Genomic DNA, 23,093 nt, shown 5'->3' with positions numbered 1-23,093 from the left:
GGCCAACGCCAGGTAACATACCTTCAGAGTCCGCGACTAGGAAGGTAGCCCTTCTATCATTCCCCTTCCTTGGAGCCCAGAAGAAAGATCCTTTTCTACGATTATAGTAAATATCCCCCAAATCAAGACTTCGGACTCGCAGAGCTTTAGCCGCTCTTCCTCTTAAGAAGCTACTGCGCCCTCCAGCGGAAAATTGACGGCGGCACACCAAACTGGCGCCACAACGTGCCGGACACCTTAAAATCCTCCTTAAGAAACGCCCACTCACCGGCCCCGCCTCCTCACGGAGTCCCGCCCCCGGCGCGACCTCGTTCTGTGGCACCGATTGGCTGGCTCTTGTGCGTGAAGACGTTGCGTCGCGGGGCGGGGCGGGGCGGAGGAGCGTCGTCCGTAGGGCCTTAGCCGTGTATCCTCGGCCGCCGCCCCCGCTGCTGTGCGTATCCGCCCCTCTCCTGCCTTCGGAGGGTCCAGGCGACAGCCGGGCCCTGGGGTGGCAGCGCAGCCGCCAGACGTCTCCGCCGAGCTTTCTTTCCAATTGGCGGCTCTTCTCGGCTGGGTCCAGGTCGGGGGGTGGAAAATGGCGCCGGCGCCCCAAGGCGTCCAGGAGGAGCCGCTGCTGGACTGTCGGTCCACACCACTTTCCCGGCTCCTTTTCCTCGCCCAGGCTGCCCTCCTCTTGCTGCCGGCCGCTCGGGCAGGCCTCTGCCCCGCGCCCTGCTCCTGCCGCATCCCTCTGCTGGACTGCAGTCGCAGGAAACTACCAGCGCCGAGCTGGAGGGCGCTGTCGAGCCCGCTGCCCCCCGACGCGGCCAGCTTGTGAGTAGGGTTGCCGGGAGGGGGTCCAAAGGAAGGGAGCTTCGCCTCCCAGGGGACGGGAGGGAGACACGCTGGGTCGGAGGTCGCGGTCGGGAGCATAAATCCTGAAGAGACATGCCATTACAACGTTGCGAACATTTTTTGAGGTGGGGTGGGAGCCTAAAACACCTGGAGTTAAGGTTCTGGAGACTAGTATGAAAACCAGGTCAAGATTCTGGAGGCCAGGGAGTTTGTGATGCCTGGGCTGGGGAGGAGTTGGGACGGGGACATTGTTAAGGGCTCGATGGACCTGGGCACCGGCCTTGACTCTGGATGGTTGGAGATCCTCGCCCACTTTGGGCTGCATCATCCAGTGTGTAACTCAACTCGAATGCTCCGCAGGTACGTGATTTATAACCACGATCGCCAAAGACGTAAGAACGGTCCTTTTGTCTCTAGTTCGCGTTTTGGCACATTGGGTGTTGTGGTTTTGATACTTAAATTACAGGGTTAAAACAGCATGTGTTGGGAGATCCAGTACTAACCCGAGGAAATATCTTTATAAGTAGCTTTTTTTTTTAAATCTAATTCGGGATTCACTGTAAAGAAAGGAAGGAGTATTCTTTCCCAGATCATGTGATGCTTTAATTGTTTTCAGTGCATTTCCTTGTGGCAAAGAACCTAAAAATCAGTTCTCTTTGTTTATGTGTGGGAAGCAAGTACCGTGATTGGATGAATTCTTCTGGAGACTCCACTGCTGAGTGCTCATCTTGACAGGCCTGTTAGACAGTGGCACCTGGAGAGCTCATTAGTGTGAGTCAGCCTGGTGGCATTAAGAGCAACAGTAGGTGTTAAATGCTGCAATTACGGGGTTTCTTAACCACTAACGTACAGTTATTTCTCTGCTAACTGAGCAACGAGTTTATTAATTGACAGACTTCTAATGGAGGCTTCTCTAAAAAGAGTGTCACAAAAAAGAATAGTTTGAGGTGCCATTAAAATATGAGGGGCTGTTTGGATTTTCCTTGCAAGTAAAATACGAATAGAAATTCTCTCTGCTGCAGAGGTTAAAGTATTTAAACATTTACAGATAGGTTAAGATAGATGGGAAAAAAACTACTTCAGAAATTCTTTGAGAAAATTAAGGTAACTTAAATAACCAAATGTAGCATAGATCAGCAATAAAACGTTTTCTTTTGTTTTATTATAGTGACACGTGTCCTAATTCTGGTTCTTTTGACCCAGATTAAATTTAAAAATTGTTATCAGTGAGCACCATAGTCTGAATTGAACCTAGCACAGCATCTTTGTAATGCAGCAAGTGCCTTTTTCTAAGAAATTCTTGGAACAGCTACCTGATTATGATGGAATGAATCTGGTGCAGGTTTTTTTTTTTTAAGATTTTATTTATTTGCGAGAGAGACAGTGAGAGAGAGAGCACATGAGAGGGGGGAGGGTCAGAGGGAGAAGCAGACTCCCCGCCGAGCAGGGAGCCCGATGCGGAACTTGATCCCGGGACTCCAGGATCATGACCTGAGCCGAAGGCAGTCGCTTAACCAACTGAGCCACCCAGGCGCCCCGAATCTGGTGCAGGTTTAAAACCAACCGTTTATTTAACTGTGATTGAAATAAATGTGGCTTACTTACAAGATCCTACATTGGTAGGTAAACAGTAATTAGGAATAGTTTTATGTACAATTATTTTGTGTCTGGGTTTGATTTTTGTTTAATCTGGACAGATTTCCTAAAGCCAAATGACATCCCCAAATTCTAAATGTCCTGTAATGAAATTGACATTTTCAGTTGATGTAAAATGCCTGGGAGAGCAGTTCTGTTGTAGAAATGTAATTGGAAGTCTTACATTAGCAGAAGAACTCTTAGAATATTAAAACATTGCGCTTCTATAAACTGAGAAATGTAACATTCTTTAGTCATTGCCTTCAGCTATAAAACCAGGTACACATGGGTTTTGTTTTTGTTTTTTTTTTAAAGATTTTATTTATTTATTTGACAGAGAGACACAGCAAGAGAGGGAACACAAGCAGGGGGAGTGGGAGAGGGAGAAGCAGGCTCCCCGCAGAGCAGGGAGCCCGATGCGGGACTCGATCCCAGGACCCTGGGATCATGACCTGAGCCGAAGGCAGTCGCTTAACCAACTGAGCCACCCAGGCGCCCACACATGGGTTTTTTAACGTAATTTTGAATGTGTAAAGTAGATGTAATGCTGTAAATAGTGATTCAAACTCAAATGCTGAAACTTGTGGCCATCATCAAAAAGATTATAGATGAAATCCGTTAATCTTGGTTTTTGGAATATATATGTATATCTGTAGCCAGTTCCTGGTATAGAGCTTCTGAATATCCTTTGTAATTTCCTAAATGATAAGAGCACTAGGAGCATCTTGTGTTCTAACACTCAGTCTTTGACTTATTCCTGACACAAGCTCCTAAAGCCCTTGGTATTTCCCGGGTGATGGGAGTGTCTTTTGACGTAAAGAGGTGACTCTTGATAGGCTCCTGAATAGCTTCAGGATGGGAGTCCCTCACCAGAAAGACCAAGCCATGGTTAGAAGCTTGGAACTTTCAGCCCTGTCCTATTCTCCTGGAAGGGGAGAGGGGCTAGAGATTGAGTTAATAATTGATCATGCCTATATGATTAGCCTCCATAAAATCCCAAAGTATGGACTTTGAAGAGCTTCTAGGGTGGTGAACATATCTTCATGCTGAGAGTGGCACACCCCAACTTTACTGGGACAGAAACTCCTGCGCCAGACCCTTCCAGATCTCACCCTTTGTATCTCTTCGTCTGGCTGTTCATCTGTGTTCTTTACTATATCCTTTATTATGTAATAAGCCAGTAAATGTAAGTGTTTCTCTGAGTTCTGGGAACTGTTCTGGCAAGTGATTGAATCCAGTGAGGGGGTCATGGGAACGTACAATTTGTAGCCAAGTCAGACAGAAGTTGTAGGTAACATGGGGACCCACTACTTGTGATTGGTCTGAAGTGGGGGGCAGTCTTATGAGACTGAGATCTTATGTCATGAGGTCTGCTGTAACTCCAGTTAGTGTTAGAATTGAATTGAATTGCAGCTGGTGTTGGAGAATTGGTTGTTGTGGGAGGAAAAACCCCACATGTCTGGTGTCAGAAGTATTCTGTGTGGAGTAAAAGGAAGCAACAGGTGACAAAAACTCTTTGCTTGGGCAGACTTTAGTTAGGCTTCTGAACCTTCCCTGGGCCATATGTACACATCCTTGTGAAATGTAGTTTTAGCAAGAACCTTTCTAAGTCAGTTTGGCAAGAAGCGCTCCCCCTTGATGTCTGATTGGGTTCCTCCTCCTGCAACATCCAGAAGATGACGTCTGATTGCCCTTGCCTGTTTTCAGCAAGAATCCTTTAGGCTGTTTAGTCAGAGCCCCCCTGCCCCTGACCACTGATGTTTCCTATTAATAATTTTCAATTCATTGACCTTACCCTTCTCCTTAGCTATAAAGTCCCTCTTGCCCATGCAGGATTCAGAGTTGAGCCCAGTCTCTTTCCTCCACTGCAAAATTTCATAGCCTCACCACCCCCCAAAGTCTTCCTTACCATGCTTTAACAAGTATCATTTTTCTCCTTTTAACAGTTATGGTGGCCTCAACTTGGATAGGATCAGATTCATCATTGGACCCCCGGACCTCTCACCCAGGACCCTAAGTGCATACCTTTGAAGACTTTATCTTCACTCCTGACTGATTGATCGGGGATCCATTGGTGAGTCCGACTCCTGAACCATTGCTCCGGACAAACGTCCGTGGAAGCTGGTAAGGGCAGATTTTGATTCCTAAGGGTCTGAGTATATCCCAGAAGATGAGATAGAGAGTCCCAGATAAACACAGGTTGGGTTGGCTTTCCATGTTTGTCTGTAAGAAGCTCAGTTAGAGTGCCAGGCAAACAGCTGTTTGTAAGAAGCTGGGTTAGAGTCCTAGGCTTCTTTGTTTGAAAGCTACCTACCAGTCTGGAAATCTCTTCTTCTTGGCTCTTCTTTTTATGAGTGGGGATTATTTTCTGACTCTCTGGATTGGAAATCTTTCTCCCCGCCTCCCCCCCACCCCGACTCATTGTACTGGAAGTCTATCTTCCTGGCTCTCTATAATACCTCTTAGTTTTCTGTGTTGGATCCTGCTTTTTCCATGGGAACTTCTCGTTTGACTCAAATACCCTTCTTGAACCCCTGATAGCTATGTTTTCTGCCAACTCTGTCTACCTCCATTCGTGTTGGCATGCTTTTGCTGAGAATAATATAGAACTTCATTGGCCTATTTGGGAAACTTGAGATCTCCCCAGTCTGGCTCCTTGAAGAGCCCTCCCTTCGCATTGCTGCTCTTCCGCCTTCTCCCTCTTACTACCTTCAGTCTTGCCTCCGGTTCCGTTGAATCTTTGCTTATGTCCCCCTCCAAACTCCTTCCTCCTCTCTACCTCCGCCAGACCTTTTTCCACCACAGTCTTTATAGTCACTTGAATTTTGGGCCCTCTGCCCTCCATTGGGGGCTGTCAGGGGACTTAGGGACCCCCAAAAGCAACTACTTGACCTGAAAAGGAAAAGCGTAATTGGAAGTAGACAGGATGTTTTGGCCAGTTGGCTGGGCTTTGGAGATATCCAGACAGTTGCTAGATGTCTCCTTGGTCACTCACTTGAAATTTGGTCCACAGCTTCCATAAAGTGATATATCAGGGCAAGGGAAGGTCTTGAAGGTGGTCTTTACACAATTGGTAAACAAATAACATTAACTTGGCCTGACATTTCCTAGAAACACAATTTTTTTAAGATTTTAATTTATTTGTGAGAGCATATGCATGTCTGTGCGTGTGTGCACAAGCAGGGGAAGAAGGGTCAGAGGAAGAGGGAGAAGCAAACTCCCCACTGAGCAAGGAGCCTGACTTGGGGCTGGATCCTAGGACCCTGGAATCATGACCTGAGCTGAAGGCAGATGCTTAACCTACTGAGCCCCCCAGGTGCCCCTAGAAACATAATTTGTATAAAAATAGAAAGTGGAGAAAACACAAGAACTAATTATTTTGTATAAGCCAGTGAATTTGTATTACTGTGTCTTACTAACTATGGCTTAAATTTTAGAATGAAAACAATAGCTATTGGTGTCTGTATGTTTGTGTGTGTGTATGCATATGTATGTATTTTGTAGATGTGTGATATTTTTCTTTTAAAGATTTTATTTATTTGAGACACAGAGAATGAGAGAGACAGAGAGCACATGAGAGGGGGGAGGGTCAGAGGGAGAAGCAGACTCCCCGCTGAGCAGGGAGCCCGATGCGGGACTCGATCCCGGGACTCCAGGATCATGACCTGAGCCGAAGGCAGTCGCTCAACCAACTGAGCCACCCAGGCGCCCGATGTGTGATATTTTTCTACCTCTGGATGGTATTACCAAATTAATTTATAAAATTCCTTTAAGGAGCTTCATTCAAGCTGCCTTAGAGATAAATGAGCACTTACAGAAGTTAAGTGTTCCTGAAACTCTCAGAAGTAGAGAAACTAACCCAGTGTTTTGTTTTGCCCTTTTTTTTTTTTTTTAAGATTTTATTTATTTGAGAGAGTGCACTCCTGCATGAGCTGGTGGGAGGGGGAGGGGGCAGAGAGAGAGGGAGAAGCAGACTCCCTGCTGATCAGGGAGCCTGATGCAGGGCTCTGTCTCAGGACCCCGAAATCATGACCTGAGCTGAAGGCAGACACTTAACCAACTGAGCCACCCAGGCGCTCCAAAACTAACCCAATGTATTAAGTACACATGATTTGGGATGATTTTTTTATAAATAAAGGTTTTTGTTTTTGTTTTTAAATTGATGGTAAAATAAAAATAGGCATGTCTTCAGCGTTGTCAGTGTTAAACATAATGCAGACATACAGTTTTTCTTCTACCTAAGCTTACTAGTCAAGCTTACATAATCTCTACTAGATGTTAAGATTATAAAGCTATAAATCCAAACTAAGAATAAAACATAAAAATGAATTGTGGGCGCCTGGGTGGCTCAGTCGTTAAGCATCTGCCTTCGGCTCAGGTCATGATCCCGGGGTCCTGGGACTGAGCCCTACATCGGGCTCCCTGCTCCGCAGGAAGTCTGCTTCTCCCTCTCCCACTCCCCCTGCTTGTGTTCCTTCTCTTGCTGTGTCTCTCTCTGTCAAATAAATAAAAATCTTTAAAAAAAAAAGTGAATTCCTTGATGTATGTCAAGCACTATAGTAAAAAAAAAAAAAGGGCAGGGGGAGACCATGTATTTAATCTTCCTCGGTTTTTACTTTTGTGATACTTGCCTATCATGTATATGTTATAAAAATAGTCAATGGGGGGGTGCATCTGGGTGGCTCAGTCAGTTGGGTGTCTGCCTTCAGCTCAGGCAGTGATTTCAGGGTTCTGGTATCGAGCTCTGTGTTGGGTCCCCTGCTTGGTGGGGAGTCTGCTTCTCCCTTTCCCTCTCCCTCTGCCTCTCCCCCTGCTCATGCTCTCTCTCTTTCACACTCTCTGAAATAAATAAAATCTTAAAAAAAATAGTTAATAAGGAGATAACTTCAGATGATGGCTAGCTTAGTTTGGTGTTAATATCTGCCAAAAATAAAAATGTAGGCCATTTTTTAAAAATTTCTTTTTTTTTAGAGAGAGAGTGTGTGTGCAGGGGCAAGGGAAGGGCAGAGGGAGAGAGAGAATCTTAAGTAGTCTCCACGCCCAGCATAGAGCCTGATGTGAGGCTTGATCTCAGAGCCTTCAGAGCTGAAATCACAAGTCAGATGCCTAACCAAGTGAACCACCCAGGCACCCCAAATGTAGGTCATTTCTCAGTAAGATAAACTACTGAAAACATTTCATTACTGAACCTAAGTTTGGGTTTATGTATTTTTGGTATCTTGTCTTCATATGTATAGAAAATCTAAAGATACTTGAATCTCTTAGTAAACATGTCATTTGCCACATTGAAAAATTATATTGTGAGGAATCATATGCCTCTAGAAATTGTGAGATTGCATATTCATAAGTTTACTAGTCTACAGGATGCTGATATATGACAGACAACAATTGTCTATGTCATAGTTTTTTCTGTAAAAGAAAGTTTATTAATGGTTAAAAATTGTAATCAGTATATGTAGATAAAACTATTAGAAACCATAAAAATACTATGAAACAACTTTGTATGCAAAGTATGCAAGGCATGAAGGATGTGTTTTTGTTTAGGGAAAAAAAGTAATTTTCTTTTTTTCTTTTTTTTTTTTTTTAAAGATTTTATTTATTTATTTGAGAGAGAGAGAATGAGAGACAGAGAGCATGAGAGGGAGGAGGGTCAGAGGGAGAAGCAGACCCCCCGCCGAGCAGGGAGCCCGATGCGGGACTCGATCCCGGGACTCCAGGATCATGACCTGAGCCGAAGGCAGTCGCTCAACCAACTGAGCCACCCAGGCGCCCCTAAAAAAAGTAATTTTCTAAGGCAGACTGACTGGTTATTCCAGAATGAGAAAGAAGAAAAAATACAGGACAAAAACTGAATGGATATTAGAAAAATAGTTATAGATGTGCAGAACAGGAATTATATATGTGGTCAAGTTGCTAAGGTTAAGTAGATTTATAAGTTAAAAAAATTAAACTTTAATATCAAAAGTGTACCTGATACAAAACTAGCATGTTGAAGTTTTCTTGGATTATTTGTCTACTTTTATTACGAAACTGTAAAAAGATTTTCCTTTACCTTTTATGTAATTTGCCTAGGAAACAAAGATTTTGTGTCTAATTAAAATAATTTCCCGTGCTTCATGTGTTCATCAGGTCTTTGATTATTTTTTAAAAAGATTCATTTATTTGAGAGAGAGAGTGTGTGTGTGCAGTGTGCAGGGCTGGGGGCTGCAGACGGAGAGGGAACGGGAGAGAAGCAGACTCCCTGCTTAGTGTGAGGAGCCTGACTACTGGGCTCAATTTCATGACCCTGAGATCATGACTCGAGCCAAAATCTCTAAGTCTTTCATTATTTTAAAAAATTGAGTCTTTGCAATATTACAAAAGCTAAGATTTTTTTCCAACTATGTAATTTTCTGTATTTGCCTTTGAAATCTTTTGTCACTTTTTCTAAATGAATAAGTATTGTTTCACAGTGATCTGTTATCTTAAGTGTTTATTTTTTTTAAAAGATTTTATTTATTTGAGGGGTGCCTGGGTGGCTCAGTCGTTAAGCATCTGCCTTCAGCTCAGGTCATGATCCCAGGGTCCTGGGATCGAGCCCCGCATCGGGCTCTCTGCTCAGCAGGAGCCTGCTCCCACTCCCCCTGCTTGTGTTCCCGCTCTCGCTGTCCCTCTCTCTCTGTCAAATAAATAAATAAAATCTTAAAAAAAAAAAGATTTTATTTATTTGAGAGAGAGTGAGCATGAGCAGGGGGAGTGGCAGAGGGAGAGGGAGAAGCAGGCTCTCCACTGAGCAGGGAGCCCGACGCTCGATCCCAGGACCCCAGGATCATGACCTGAGCCGAATGCAGGCACTTAACTGACTGAGCCACCTAGGCGCCCCTCAGTTGAATAATTTTAAGACCGTGCATTGGACTGAGTAAGAATTTCCAGAACTAATGAAGAAGCTGATGGATTCATACAACTGCTAACCCAAGATCGAGCAGAATAAGAATTAATTACATGGGACCGAATGAACTGATGAAGATGGTTATATTTTTTTATGACTCTTTGAAACAGTGCTAGTTCTTTAATGTTTTTCAGATTTAAAGAACCCTTTTTTTTTTTTTTTGCTCTTAAACTGTCTGTAGTTTACAACAATCTGATTATACCTTTGTGAACAAAGATGAAACAGTTTTTTCTCCCTATCTGATCCCTCCAGAATTTGGAAACTCTTAGTGCATATTATTTTCATGATACTCTAGTTATTTGTGTAAGTTGAAGAAGAATCTATTCTTGTAGCAGGATACAATTGGAAACGTTGGTTTTATTACCAAGGCTTGATTGGAATGTTATATTTGAGAGTGACATACATAGAATCTGGTTTAAGGGACTAAGGTTGCCCTTAAGAAGCCAGTGCTCTTGAAAGAACTGGCCTGCTATCTGGCTTACAGGGTTCCCAGCGTTATATAGGTGGGTAAGGAATGTCACTTCCTGGCAGGCCCAGAAATCTCAGGCTATGGACCTCAAAGAAAGAGGAATTCATTCAGACCTATAGGTATGGGAAGATGAAGTCTGGTGGCTAATTCCTGGATTGGCTTCTTAATCGCAAGAGGCTTTTAAAAGTTTAATCTGAGATTTCCTTATGAAAAGTTCCAGCAAAGCAAACTCAGAAAGAGGCTGTATGGGCAGTCACTATTCTTGCTGCACCTATGTAAATAATTAGGACAAACCTAATGAGACTAGAATCCTTTTTTTTTTTTTTAAGACAAAAACCAAAAACTTTATGTTAACTAAAATGTCACAGAAGCAACTTACACAGGGGCGCCTGGGTGGCTCAGTCGTTGAGCGTCTGCCTTCGGCTCAGGTCATGATCCCAGGGTCCTGGGATCGAGCCCCGCATCGGGCTCCCTGCTCCGCGGGAAGCCTGCTTCTCCTCCCACTCCCCCCGCTTGTGTTCTTGCTCTCACTGTGTCTCTCTCTGTCAAATAAATAAATAAAATCTTTAAAAAAAAAAAAAAAAAGAAGCAACTTACACACAACTTGACAAACTTAAATATCCCAGGCTTTAAATGAGACCAGAATTCTTTTGTAAAAAAGAATTAAAAGGTTGACAGTAGAGAGAATTTTTTTTGTTTCAGTGCAAAACTATAGTGCACCCTTGTGGGTTCTGTCTTGCACATTTTGCCAGTTCTTACCAAATATTCAACTCTGGTTTCTTCCAGTGTCTGGCTATAATTTTCCAAACTAATGTTTCTAGTTTTTTCTCCCACCCTCCTGACTTGCCATCACTGAGAAAAAACTGCCCTTTTCCTGAAACCCTGCAAGCTGAAGCTGGACGACTTGATACAAACTTAAAAAAAAAAAAAAAATTACCATGGCATATCATAATATGGGCAACCCTTGTGCCTCCTGCTGTTTGGACCATTCACAGGTTCACCAGAACACTCAATGCTATTACCAGAGTTCAAACTGCAAACCAGGAAAATTCTTCAGATGGCCACTGCCACCCTCACTCCACCATTTAAAGATACTTTGAGCTCAAGTCTGAAAATTTCAGCTGGCTCTCCTCTGGACTCAGAAACTAGGTTTCTAATCTAACTATTAACTTTTGTTTTTCTTGTATTTTCATAGAAGCTGCCCTCATTAAATGTCTGACTATTTAGCATCATCAAGTGGATATTCTCTAATACCAAGTCCCATCCAAAGCTTTACCTGGTCCTTAATGGAAAAAAGGCTACTGAACAAGAGAATAGACTTACATTGTGCAGAGGAAGGAAGAATGCCTCTTTCCTTGAACAAGAATAAGGACTGACAGATTCTTTGCTTAACCAAATTTTAGACTCCTGAACCACCTTCTAGGCTCACCTGTATACGTTCTTGTAAAATGCAGTTTTAGCCAAGAACCCTGCTAAGTCAGTTAAGCAAGAAGCCCTCACCCTCAGTATCCGATCACACCCTTGATATCTGATTGGTTTTCTCATCTTCTGACATTCTCCAGGTGATGACTGGTCACCCAGGCCTGTCTTCAGTAAGAATCTGCTTAGCCAGAACCCACCATATCCCTGTTTTTACCTTTTAGTGATTTTCCGTCCACTGATTTTGGCTGACCACCCTGCTCCTTGGCTGTAAATTCCCACTTGCCCATGCAGGATTTGGAGTTGAACCCGATCCCCCCCCTTACTGCAAAATGTCACCACAGTGGTCCCTATACCTGAAGAGAAAACCTGCACCACCTTGAATAAAGTCTTCCTCGTGAGGTTTTAACAGGTGTCATTGAATATTTTTTCCTTTTAACCCAGGGAGTTCTTCCTAGACATTTGGTGTCACAGAATTGAGATTCACTAGAATGGCCTTGGCTCATGGAAACGTGGTTTGGGAAGAGAGCGGGTAAAAGGATGGGGAATGTGGAGCCATTGATTCCTGGGTGGCATGTTCACCTCTGGAATGGAGCAGCAGCTGTGCTGATCTCAGTTACTAAAGATAAAAGTTACAAATGGAATTTAGAGATGGATCTAATTCCCAGCACTTTGGTTCACTGGATATGTAAGGAAATGGAAACTAATAAGGAAAAGGTGAAATGTTAAGTCCTTTGGCTATTGTTATGTGTGATAGTTAAAATGAAATTAAAATAGAGTTCTGGATCAGACCTTGATGCTAGACAGAAATCAGATTTCAGTGAGTCTGAGTTTTGGCTACTAGCCTGAAAGCTGCCCCCGCAAGGGGAAAATTATGCAAAGACAACAAAGTTACCTCCAAAACCTTTGGTCACCAAGAAGACCATCGGTGTATGTAGGGGGAGGGCAAAACCAAGAAACTATTGAAACCAGGGAATATTGTGTGAAGGAGTTGTTTTCATTCTGTGGATCAGTAATAATTAGTTTCCTGAAGAACCTTTATTAAAATGGATTGTGAGAGTAATTAACTTAGGAGTAGTATCTGGTTTTAAATGCTGTAATGTGGGAGACCATGTTTGGGTTGGCGCAGGGTCCACAGCTCACTATGGAGCAATCACAGATAGCTCTCTGTGATCCAGACCCAAAGCAGGTTATTCCCGAGGGAACAGCCAGCCTGGTGGACTGGATAAAAGCCACTCTAAGGTCTGTTTACCCTGATAATGGGGACTGCCCAGCCGGCCCTATAAGTGCCAAGCGGAACACCCCCAGTGGAGCAGATGGTATGCTTCATATATAAGCTGTATGGGATTATCTTTATGATAATTGGAATATTCATCTGCTGAATATGTTACTCCGTTGATAGTAAATGCTTTGATTAAGGGGAACTCTTTTACATGAACACCCCATATAACCTTAAGTGCTGCGAAACCGAGGGACAGTTGGGGAAGCCTTATGTATTTGCTGTCTCAGCTTCCCCTCCCAGCTTTTATCGCTGTTAATAAAAACATTAGGTTAATTAGCAAGAGAAAGAGGAAAGGCAAAGGACAGAATCAAGGGACTGGTCATAGCAAGGTGGAAAATTTTAAATAGTTTTTAAGAAATAAGGTGAATAAAGCAAATATCATTTGGAGCAAGACAAAGGAAAAAGGGAAGAATCATGGGATTCAACCCAGCAGAATGGAAAGCTTTAGATGGTTATTAAGAAATGGGATGAATAAAACAGATATTGATGGGGTTAAAACAGAGATTTTAGTATAACACTATTTAGGTTGGGCAGGCCAAAGGGACCTTTTTCTGGTTCCCCCCCACCCCAACATAAAGGGTCCCAAACAAGTATATTCTATTTACCCCAGTTTGGAGAAATTTAAAAATCTGAAGGCAGAGATTACAATGAGTAATGTGACTAGTAATTGCTTGGGGCATTGGGTAGATAGATTAAATGAGCTAAAAATTGACAAAGGGCCAGGGTCCCTTGGCTTCATCCCTGGGCAAGACCCAAAGCCTTTTGCACAAGAGTGGGTAAAATGGTCAGGAGGTGGAGAAGGAAAGTTCCCAGGATTTCCTTGATATGGGACCCTCTTGGACTGTGGTCCCAAATACCAAAACCCATTGATAAAGCCCTGATGCAGTTGAGAGAACATAAACATGTAAGGGTTGAAGGATTTTGAAAGTTGGAATGTTTAAACAAGGCTTTATGTAGGGGCACCTGGGTGGCTCAGTCGTTGAGCGTCTGCCTTCGGCTCAGGTCATGATCTCGGGTTCCTGGGATCGAGCCCCGCATCGGGCTCCCTGCTCAGCGGGAAGCCTGCTTCTCCCTCTACCACTCCCCCTGCTTGTGTTCCTTCTCTCGCTGTGTCTCTCTCTGTCAAATAAATAAATAAAATCTTTAAAAAACAACAACAACAAGGCTTTATGTAAAGAAGTCATGTCTCCTTTACCTGAATGTTTTATGGTAATGAATTATGTCTGGCGTGGGGAACACTTTGCTCTAGTATTTTAAAACCAAAACCTGTTAAATAAGGTCCTAATGGAGGCTACAGTTGGGAATGTAAGGTGAAAGTTTGTGAGAATTGGTGTGTTTGAACAGGTTTTTACCTGATTGTATTAGGGAGATGGACCTTATATCTGACTGGGGAATATTTCCTTTACCTATTATTGTAAAATAGAAGTCAGGTAAATGCACCTTTCAATATTAATTGGATACACTAAAGGGGAACCAGTAAGATTGCCAATCCCAGACAGTGTAGAAGTCCCAAGTGCTCGTATGGACAGATTCTCTGTGCGATAGTGGATTGTAGTGTACCATAGACTGGGGCTTATGGCAAAAGCCTGTGAGTGCCTCCCGGCAATGACTTACTGGACTTTGGACTAGAGAATTCCCACTCGAAGGGTAATTATTGCCTTGCTAATGGACAGTAATTGAAACAACTACTGTGACTAAAAGTCATAAAAATAATCTTGAAAACTGAAATACTCATGATGTCTTGCACAATGTCAGATAACACTTCAATAGGTAGGGCAGTGCCCAGAAGAGTTCTGTAATAAAATGGAAATGCAAGGAGGAGCTACTCAAGGGAGCCTCTTTCCCCCTAAGACTGACTTGGGAGCTGTGTGAGGAGCTGCTGGATTCTGATGTCACATGGGCATTGTCCTATAAACAGCTTATAACTGACCCAACAAAGAGCTACTTGGTTTGTGGATGGCAGTTCCAAGGTGAACTTCCTCTTTGGAAGGCCACCATTCTGGTTGGAGGAGGTAAAGACAAATTAACTTAGTGGGCTGAATTGCATGCTGTTTTCCTAGCAGCATGGATGAATTGAACAGTGGTAAAAGCCCCTGTGTTTGGGTTTTTACTGTTTCATAGGCAGAGGCCAGTGGCTTGGCCATATGGCTGTGCAGAAGAACAGTGGAAACCCGGCCTGTTAAAGGGATGCCCACCTAGGGCACAGCCCTGTGGAAATCGCTGCCGGAATTTGAAGTGTGCATTAAGGTAGGACATGTTGATGCTCATCAGAAGAACCCTTTTCAGGTTTGTAAGGCAGTTGGAATCAACAGGCAATATCCCTGTGTGCTTGTTTGAGGTGGTCACCTGGGCCCATGACATAAGTGGGTAATGGGGCATGCAGCAATGCAAAGATGACCGAATCTAGACATAATCCTCTTGTACCTTCTGAGGCACAAAATGCCAGTAAGAACTGTTTTATCTGCAAGCAAAATAGAGATTGTAGATGGCTAGGTGGCCCATTCCCATTGGGAAGGCCCTGCATATAGGTGGCAAATGAGACTGATGCTGTAACCGTGATAGGTTACAAATGGGTCCTGATAGGAGTAGACACTGACTCTGGACTGGACTTTGCTTATCTGACAGTAGATGCAAATGCTCAGAGTGCTAAAGAAGAACTGGAAACAGAAGATAATTGTAACAGTTTGGATGGCTAGACCAAGGAATATACAGCTCATAGCGTCCAACCCATGGGCAGAGAGATGTCCTCCTCAGAGTACTAGTTTAATAGAGAAGTGAGCGGGCAATGAAAACATTGGTTGTGTAGAATGGGAGGTAAAGACCTGAACGTATGGGTTACGTTCATGAGCTCATGAGAGTGCTCTCATTCATCGTGAGGTGGGGCTAAAGGAGTGGCCCCATCAGGCAGAGTCCTCTTTTTTTCTGGTGGATCTGGGGGGAGGGGGTGGCAAAGGATGCTGGGATGACTCTGCAGTTCTTACCAAGGGAGGAGTATCTTCGTGTAATGACTGTACTTTTTCTTTCTTCACATCACCTCAACTTTTTTCTTTTGTGCTTGATACACTGGTCATAGGACCAGGGCTGCATATACAAAGTGCAGAAAACAGGGATGATTCCTTAGCAAGAAACTGTATTTTTAAGCTTGGGTTAGAATCCTAAGGGCCTGATGGGGTGGGTTGTGCCTTCGCCTTATCTGGCAAAATTGAGGTTAAGAGTGAATGCCACTCTATTGCTTGGTGGTAAGAATAGCCTAGTGGTTCTATATCTATATAACCTTTCCCCAACTGAATGGAGAGGACTGAGGGGGAGGTGGTACCTACTAGACTCTTATTGCTGTTTGCAGTCTAGGTCAGCACAGTAGCCGAACCTGATGTCTCTTCCAAAGCGGGAAGAGTTGGGGTATAAGTGGAGAGAAGGAGCAATAGTAGCTGAGGGTAAAGGAATGAATAAATGGGTTGGGTAATGAGGGAAATCCGATGTTAACACCTCAAAAGGGGCTCAGAGTAAGATCTCATCTCTGTTATACCAGATGCCTGGCTGAAACTGTGTTTGCCTACACCACTCCTGCTTTTGTCACCTCACAAGATTGGAAGCCTGTGAACATGAGTGGCCTTGCCTGGAAAGCATTTTCATGTGAGATGATGATGGACTAGTGCAAATATTAATGACTGAATGGCATTCTAATGTGTCAGTATCTCTTGAGTTGTATATCTTTTTGCTTTAAGAGGGTCTGTGGCCAGAGACCAACGTGGGCTGTGAAATAATATAAAAAATATATATTGGTCTCTGACCCTGGTTGGTGGCACAGAGCTCCTAAAGTCCTTGAAATTTCCAAGTGATTAGAGCATTGGGAGCATCTTGTGCTCTAATATAGTTAACTTTTGTGTCTGTGATATTTTCACCATACTTCTTTTAAAAAATTTTTTTTTTTAGATTTTTATTTATTTATTAGAGAGAGGGGTACCTGAGTGGCTCAGTCAGTTGCACGTCTGCCTTCAGCTCAGGTTGTGATCTTGGGGTCCTAGGACCGAGCTCCGCTTCAGGCTCTCTGCTTGGCGGGGGGCGGGGGGGGAGTCTGCTTCTCACTCTTCCTCTGTGCTTTCTCTCTCTCTGTCTCTCTCTCAAATAAATAAAATCTTTAAAATAAAAAAAGAGTGAGCGAGCATGAGCGGGGTGGCGGCAGTGATGGTGGTGGAAGGACAAAGGGAGAGGGAGAAGCAGATTTCTTGCTGAGCAGGGAGCTCGATGCAGGGCTCAGTCCCAGGACCCTGGGATCATGACCTGAATCAAAGGCAGATGCTTAACTGACTGAGCCACCCAGGTGCTCCTCACCATTACTTCTTACAGAGAAGTGAGATGGGCTGTGGGGCTGAATTGGGGGGTAGTTTTCAGGGACTGAACTCTTAACTTATAGGGTCTGCTCTAATTCCCATTAATGTTGGAACTGAGTTGTGGGACAGCCAGTTGGTGTTGGAGAATTGGTTGGTGTGTGTCGGGGGGAATCATACATCTGGTGTTAGGAGTATTGTATATATGAATAAAGGTAGGAAGAAGTGGAATTTTTCCTAGACAGAAACCTATTTAGATTCTGTCTTTATGCTTCTCTGTTATCAGAAAGTCTTTCAAATTTTGTTTGGTTATTCAGAATTTGATTGGATTGTCCATGGGTGCTAAGCTCTGTATCACATTATTCTGATTTTACACACACACACACACACGCAGGAATTGGAGGACCAAATGTATCAAATTCTTGTTTTGCCAAGTGACACCATTAGGACCCCTATCCTCCAGTTATTTGTTGTCATGGTCATTTCATGACAGCACCAAAAAATTAGGAAGTACATAATTTTAGAAATAAGGACAATTCTGTAGATTAAATATATTTAGCTTTATGGAAAACTTGTAATCTTGTCCTTCCTATTTTCATTTCACTGTGGACTGGTAAAAACTTTATCATGGATCAGTATTGGGGAATCACTGCTATATTAGATTAAATTTCATATGTACTTAGTTACTTCTAGTTTCTTTCTTGTCTCTCTGTTTTCATTATGGTAACTTTAAGACTTGTTTGCATTTGTTCTTTTAGAATAGTTGTGAACAGATGAGTTCTTTAGCATACAAAGAGGACATTAATTTATATTGAATAACTCTAGGAAAGTCCGAATTTGCATGTGACTCGAGCTTTAACCTCTTTAGCTGCTGCTCTGTGTAAGTAACATGGGCAGAATGTTTTCACTGTTAGTTAACAGGTGGAGTCAGCCTTCATCCTTTCAAAGGTCCAGAGCTCACTACCAGTGACTTGAGTGATGTCAAGGAAAAATTGCATAGCTTTGTCAATACTTCATATTTCCTTTCTAAAGGGGCAGATAGGGGTTCCTGGGTGGCTCAGTTAGTTAAGTGTCTGCCTTCAGCTCAGGTCATGGTCCTGGAGTCCCGGGATCAAGCCCTGGGCCAGGCTCCCTGCCCAGCAGAGAGTTTCTTTCTCCCTCTCCCTCTGCTGCTCCCCCTGCTTTTGTGCGCGCGCTCTCTCTCTCTCAAATAGATAAAATCTTAAAAAAAAAAAAAAAAAGGGCAGTTAATTTGTAGTATCCTTCCTTTCTACGTTTATTGTGATACTGCTAAGGATAAAGATACACTTTGGAAAACATTCTTAGGTTTTAGAAAGTGATATGTTAGGGAAGTTGATTTGAGGGCCTTTAAGTTCATTGCAGATGTATGTATGTTTTTCTGAAAATGAACTCTCAGCCTTCCATTGTATGTTGTGAAGAAAACTGTGAGAGGCAGAAACATAACACTGACATAATTTGATACTCTTTAGTTGGATAATCTCGCTGGAATGTGAAAAGAACTTTAATTGCTTTAAACCACAAGGTGGTGAACTGAAAAGGAGTCCTTTTAAAAACAGTGCAGCTGTGATTTCCTTTCTACTAAGGTCCCTCATTTACCTCATTTATTTATTACTATCAGCCTTTATTTTCTACTTCCTCCATCCATTTTGTTGTGTCCGTGTTATTTTCACCATACTTCTTAACAGAGAAGAAAGATTGGCTATATGGAACTGAGCATACAGTGAGTTTAGAAAGCTGGTTCACTTTGTGATCAAACCTAGGTAGGACTTCTTCTCTTGGCTTCTCGGCTTCCATAGGGCAGAAATCAGAGGCAACTCTTCATGCTCTGGATAATATTACCCTGTTCCAAGTCAACACTTCAGAGTAAAGAAGAACTGGAAAGATTCCCTACGTCTTCATTCCTCTCACCCTCACATTCTCCCCACCAATCAGTATCTGCCATGAGACCATCAGCACCAGTCTCATGCCCTTGATTCTTGTTTACACCAGTCTCCACAAGCATCTCAGGACTTTGAGGTTATCTCTACTCTCGCAGAGACAATCCCAAATCCTTGGCCCTCTTTTTGTCTTTAGCAGGCATCATTTTGTGACATGCTACATATTTTACTTTGTCTTCTTTTCAGTAGATTGTAAGTATAATGAGGCCCTGGATTTTTGTCTGTTCATTGCTGTAGAGAAACAGTGATCAGCAGTAAGTACTCAAAATATTTGTTGAATGAATGTAGTAAATAATTGAATTAAAGTGTGTGGTTGTGTCTTCTGAGGAGGGAGAGATCAAGACAAATTCAAAGCAGTCTTTTCTCATTTGCTTCTCTAGTCTTTTATATATTTTATTAGATGGTTTCTTTTCAAGGCACCTCATTTTCCATAGTAAACACTGTGAATGAATCAGGGTATTAGCCTATTATTTGCATTTTAACATCATCTTTTTCTTTTTAACAAAAAGAAAAATTCTCAATATAGGCACATTAAGTTACTGCTAACTCTAGTTCTCATCTTACTCTATGTGGGATGTTTTGTTTGAGTGTACCAGAAACTTTTCCATGCACAAATAATCTTCATTTATTCTGATCATCTTTGTTTTTATAGGGCTTTGCAGCATCTCTTAGATATTTACTAACTATTAGTGGATAATCAGTTGCACACAGAGTGTCATGGCTTGCAGCTGTGGTTTGAGGAGTTTTTAGCCTGCACAACTTCATTCCAACCTGCACAGCAGCTACCTGTTTCTGGAGTTGGGATACTTGAGAAGACATTTCGTCTTTCACATACCTTATCTTTCCAGACGCTAGGAGAAACACCAGTTTTATTCTTCGAAAGAAACAGACCTACTGGTAAATTCCTAAAGTACATTGGGGGGGAAAGGGAATATGCTACCATAGTGTTTCCAGAATCTAACATATATTGACCTTGGCTTGCATACTGCTGTTACAATGAACCTTTTCACTTCCAAAAATCATTTCAAAGCATATACAGTGTGTTTTTCTTTCATTGCATTAAAGATTTAACATATTTCATCTTTATCCTGGTCTATCTGGGGGAGTGGTAAACAGAAGATGTGATCCCATGAAATCTTTAGCAATCTTAGGCATTTTTGGTTAGTTCAGAAGGTACCTAAGAAGAAAGCCTACAATGAGAGAGCCTTAAGAAATCTGAATTAATACATTATTTGCTGCAGATCATTTAGGGTTGGTTGTTAACACAGGTCTACCCTGAATTATCTTGATATTTTACATGGAATCCAGCATAAGGTAACAATTTAAACTTCTTTTGGCACTGTGAGAGTGCCTATCTTATCACACTTTACCTAGCACTAATTATTGTTAAAAATTTTGGTTTTTATCATTTGGTAGAAGGAAAGTGTTTTGATTGCTTTTGTTTGTGTAGTCTCTTTGGTTAATTAACTTTACTTCCAGTGCTTGCCTTGACCTGAGTGGCACTTAATTTTAGATGTTGGAACCACTTGGAAAGAAGAGCCACAGTGTGCTCTTTATATCCCTAAGGATTTTTACCTTCAACCTTTGCCCTTTCTGATAAGATTTTGCTGGGTGTGGAAACAATAGCTAAGGGATTAGGAATAAAACAAGGCTGTAACTGCAAAGAAAAGAAACCTAGGGTCATTAGCTTTGCCTATGGACTCTCACACCCAAGCCCAAATCCCACTCCTCTCCAGTGAAATACGTAGTCAAAGGTTATCAAAGAATCAACTGATATGTCTTGCTGCATTTATCTACGAATGCATTTAAAAAATCTCATTTTGGGGCACCTGGCTGGCTTGGTCAATGGAACATGCAGCTCTTGATCTTGTAAGTGTGAGTGCCATGTTGGGTGTAGAGATTACTTAAAAACAAAATCTTGAAAAAAAACAAAAGTCTTATTTCAAAAAGCATATATAAATTATGAGAGGGCATATATACTCATTTAAAAAGGGCAAAACAGAAATGTATTAAATAGAAATAAAAGCATCCATTTCTTCCTTTACCCTTTTATCCCACCCTCCTGTGGTACAAATAGGAATTTTTAGAAAAAATTATTTCAGTGAGAGATAAGAGCGTGTGCGTGCACACGTGTGGCATTATGGGGGGCAGAGGAAGAGGGAGAGAGAAACCCAAGCAGACTCCCCACTGAGTGCAGAGCCAGATGCGAGGCTCTATCTCACGATGCTGAGACCAGACCCCAGCTGAAACCAAGAGTTAGGTGCTCAACCGACGGAGCTACCCAGGCACCCCTGGAATTTTTTTTTTTTTTTTTAAAGAGAGAGAGAGAGTGTGTGCACCAGGGGAGGGGCAGAGAGAGAAGGAGAGAATCCCAAGCAGACTCCATGTGTTGAGTGTGGAGCCCATGTGGGGCTAAATTGATCCCATGACCCTGAGATCATGACCTGAGCCAAAACCAAGAATCTTGACGCTCAACCAACTGAGCCACCCAGGTGCCCCAGGAATTTACTTTATAGGAATTTCATCTTGATAGTGAATAGAATTTAGTGGCATCTCGGTGCCAGTGAGGCTTTAGTTTAAGCTCATTCTATAAACTCCAAGAGGGAGCATATAAACTCCAAAAATGTCTGTTTTGTTTATGTCTGCTTAGTGTGTTGCCTGACAAATGATAGGTGTCAAGTCTTTGTTGACTCACAGATTTATTGTAGGGCAAGAAAAGGAAAAGAATTGAGAGAATCTTAACAGAGCATCCTCTGGCCACAGCTTTGGGTTACTAAATTTATGGACTAGTGCAGTGGTTCTCAGTGTCGACTGCACCTTAGACTGTCACCTGGAGAGCTTTTACAGAATACCAATGCTTGGGCTCCACACTCCAGTGATTCTGATTTGATTGGTTTAGGGTGAGACCCCAGCATCAGTACGTTAGAGTCTTCCCTTAGGATGCCTGCAGCAGTGATGGAGAACCACTGAACCACAGACCGTTGTTGCTTATTGAATGTTAATTGAGATCTGTGCTTTCCTTAATTCTTTGAAAGTCCTTTGTGCTTTGAAGGACACATTTTTATAGAGAATATTGTCCTTATGTTTCATTATATTAAAAATATTTTGCATTTCTTGATATACAACATATATATTCAGCACACGGATATTCAAAAACTTACTTGTATATTAAGATAATCATTTCTTCCTGATGCTAGAAAATACATTCCCCTCATCTTTGGTCCATGACATTTTATATGGTTATTTTATTTTTTAAAGGCCCTTCAATCCTAATGGAATATGGGCATTTGGCAGTAGAGAAAACACATCATATTAACAGTTTAGCAAAAATATATGTATATATTTTTTAAAGATTTTATTTATTTATTTGAGAGAGAATGAGAGAGCATGAGAGGGGGGAGGGTAAGAGGGAGAAACAGACTCCCTGCTGAGCAGGGAGCCCAATGCAGGAATCGATCCTGGGACTCCAGGATTATGACCTGAGCCGAAGGCAGTCGCTTAACCAACTGAGCCACCCAGGTGCCCCCAAAATATCTGAATTCTTATGCAGTATTCTCTTTTCGATGTCAAAGTAAGTGACTCAGCTTGTTTATTCTGTAATATTCCAGTCATCAAAAGTATTAACATGTTCAGCTGATGCAAATAAAAAATAAAAGCAGTTTAAATAACTACATCCTATCTAAATTATTAATTTCATGTTTGGGACAAAAATCAGAGGAATAGAATAGTTAATGCAACCTTTACTTTGCTATAAACCTTTTTTTTTTTTTTTTTAAGATTTTATTTATTTGTCAGAGAGCACAAGCAGGGGGAGTGGAAGAGGGAGAAGCAGGCTCCCCGCTGAGCAAGGAGCCCGATGCGGGACTCGATCCCAGGACCCTGGGATTATGACCTGAGCTGAAGGCAGACGCTTAACCAACTGAGCCACCCAGGCGTCCCTAAACCTTTTTTTTTTTTTAAAGTGTGTGTATTCTTTACCTTTCTCCTTTCCTTGTCCTTCCCCAGCTTTTCCCCAAAGAAGAAATTATGTTATTTGTAACAAACTTAACTGCAGGAATAACTGTCAGAATAACTAGTGGTGATTAGCAGTTTTAAAGTTAAATCATAAATAGTGCAACATTAGTGAAGTGTGGTATAAATAAATTTGTAACAATACTTCTTAACTATGGGTTCCTTTTATACATTTTTATTTTTTACATACCTATTTTCAAAATCACTATTACACCTTGCTTATATA

At 42.3% G+C, this 23,093-nt stretch overlaps 1 protein-coding gene across 6 annotated transcripts in view; it reads left to right on the top strand.

Annotated features, from left to right (window-relative positions):
- The first annotated feature begins 339 nt into the window (after positions 1 to 339).
- LRIG2 (leucine rich repeats and immunoglobulin like domains 2) overlaps positions 340 to 23,093 on the top strand; it is a 62,695-nt gene continuing 39,941 nt past the window's right edge. For 2 of the 6 annotated variants that reach the window (XM_035017735.1, XM_035017734.1), the window contains exon 1: positions 340 to 816. In XM_035017735.1, coding sequence (XP_034873626.1) covers positions 578 to 816 — 239 coding nt within the window. In that variant the 5' untranslated portion in view covers positions 340 to 577. Of the gene's footprint in view, positions 817 to 4,427; positions 4,597 to 23,093 lie in introns of those variants that run through there. The other 4 variants (XR_004681525.1, XM_035017739.1, XM_035017738.1 and 1 more) reach the window with 4 other exon arrangements.

This window comes from Mirounga leonina, unplaced genomic scaffold, assembly GCF_011800145.1.
Source record: "Mirounga leonina isolate KUSES-001 unplaced genomic scaffold, KU_Mleo_1.0 Mir_173, whole genome shotgun sequence".
Classification (NCBI taxonomy): domain Eukaryota; kingdom Metazoa; phylum Chordata; class Mammalia; order Carnivora; family Phocidae; genus Mirounga; species Mirounga leonina.
This window is presented reverse-complemented; position numbering and strand designations above follow the sequence as displayed.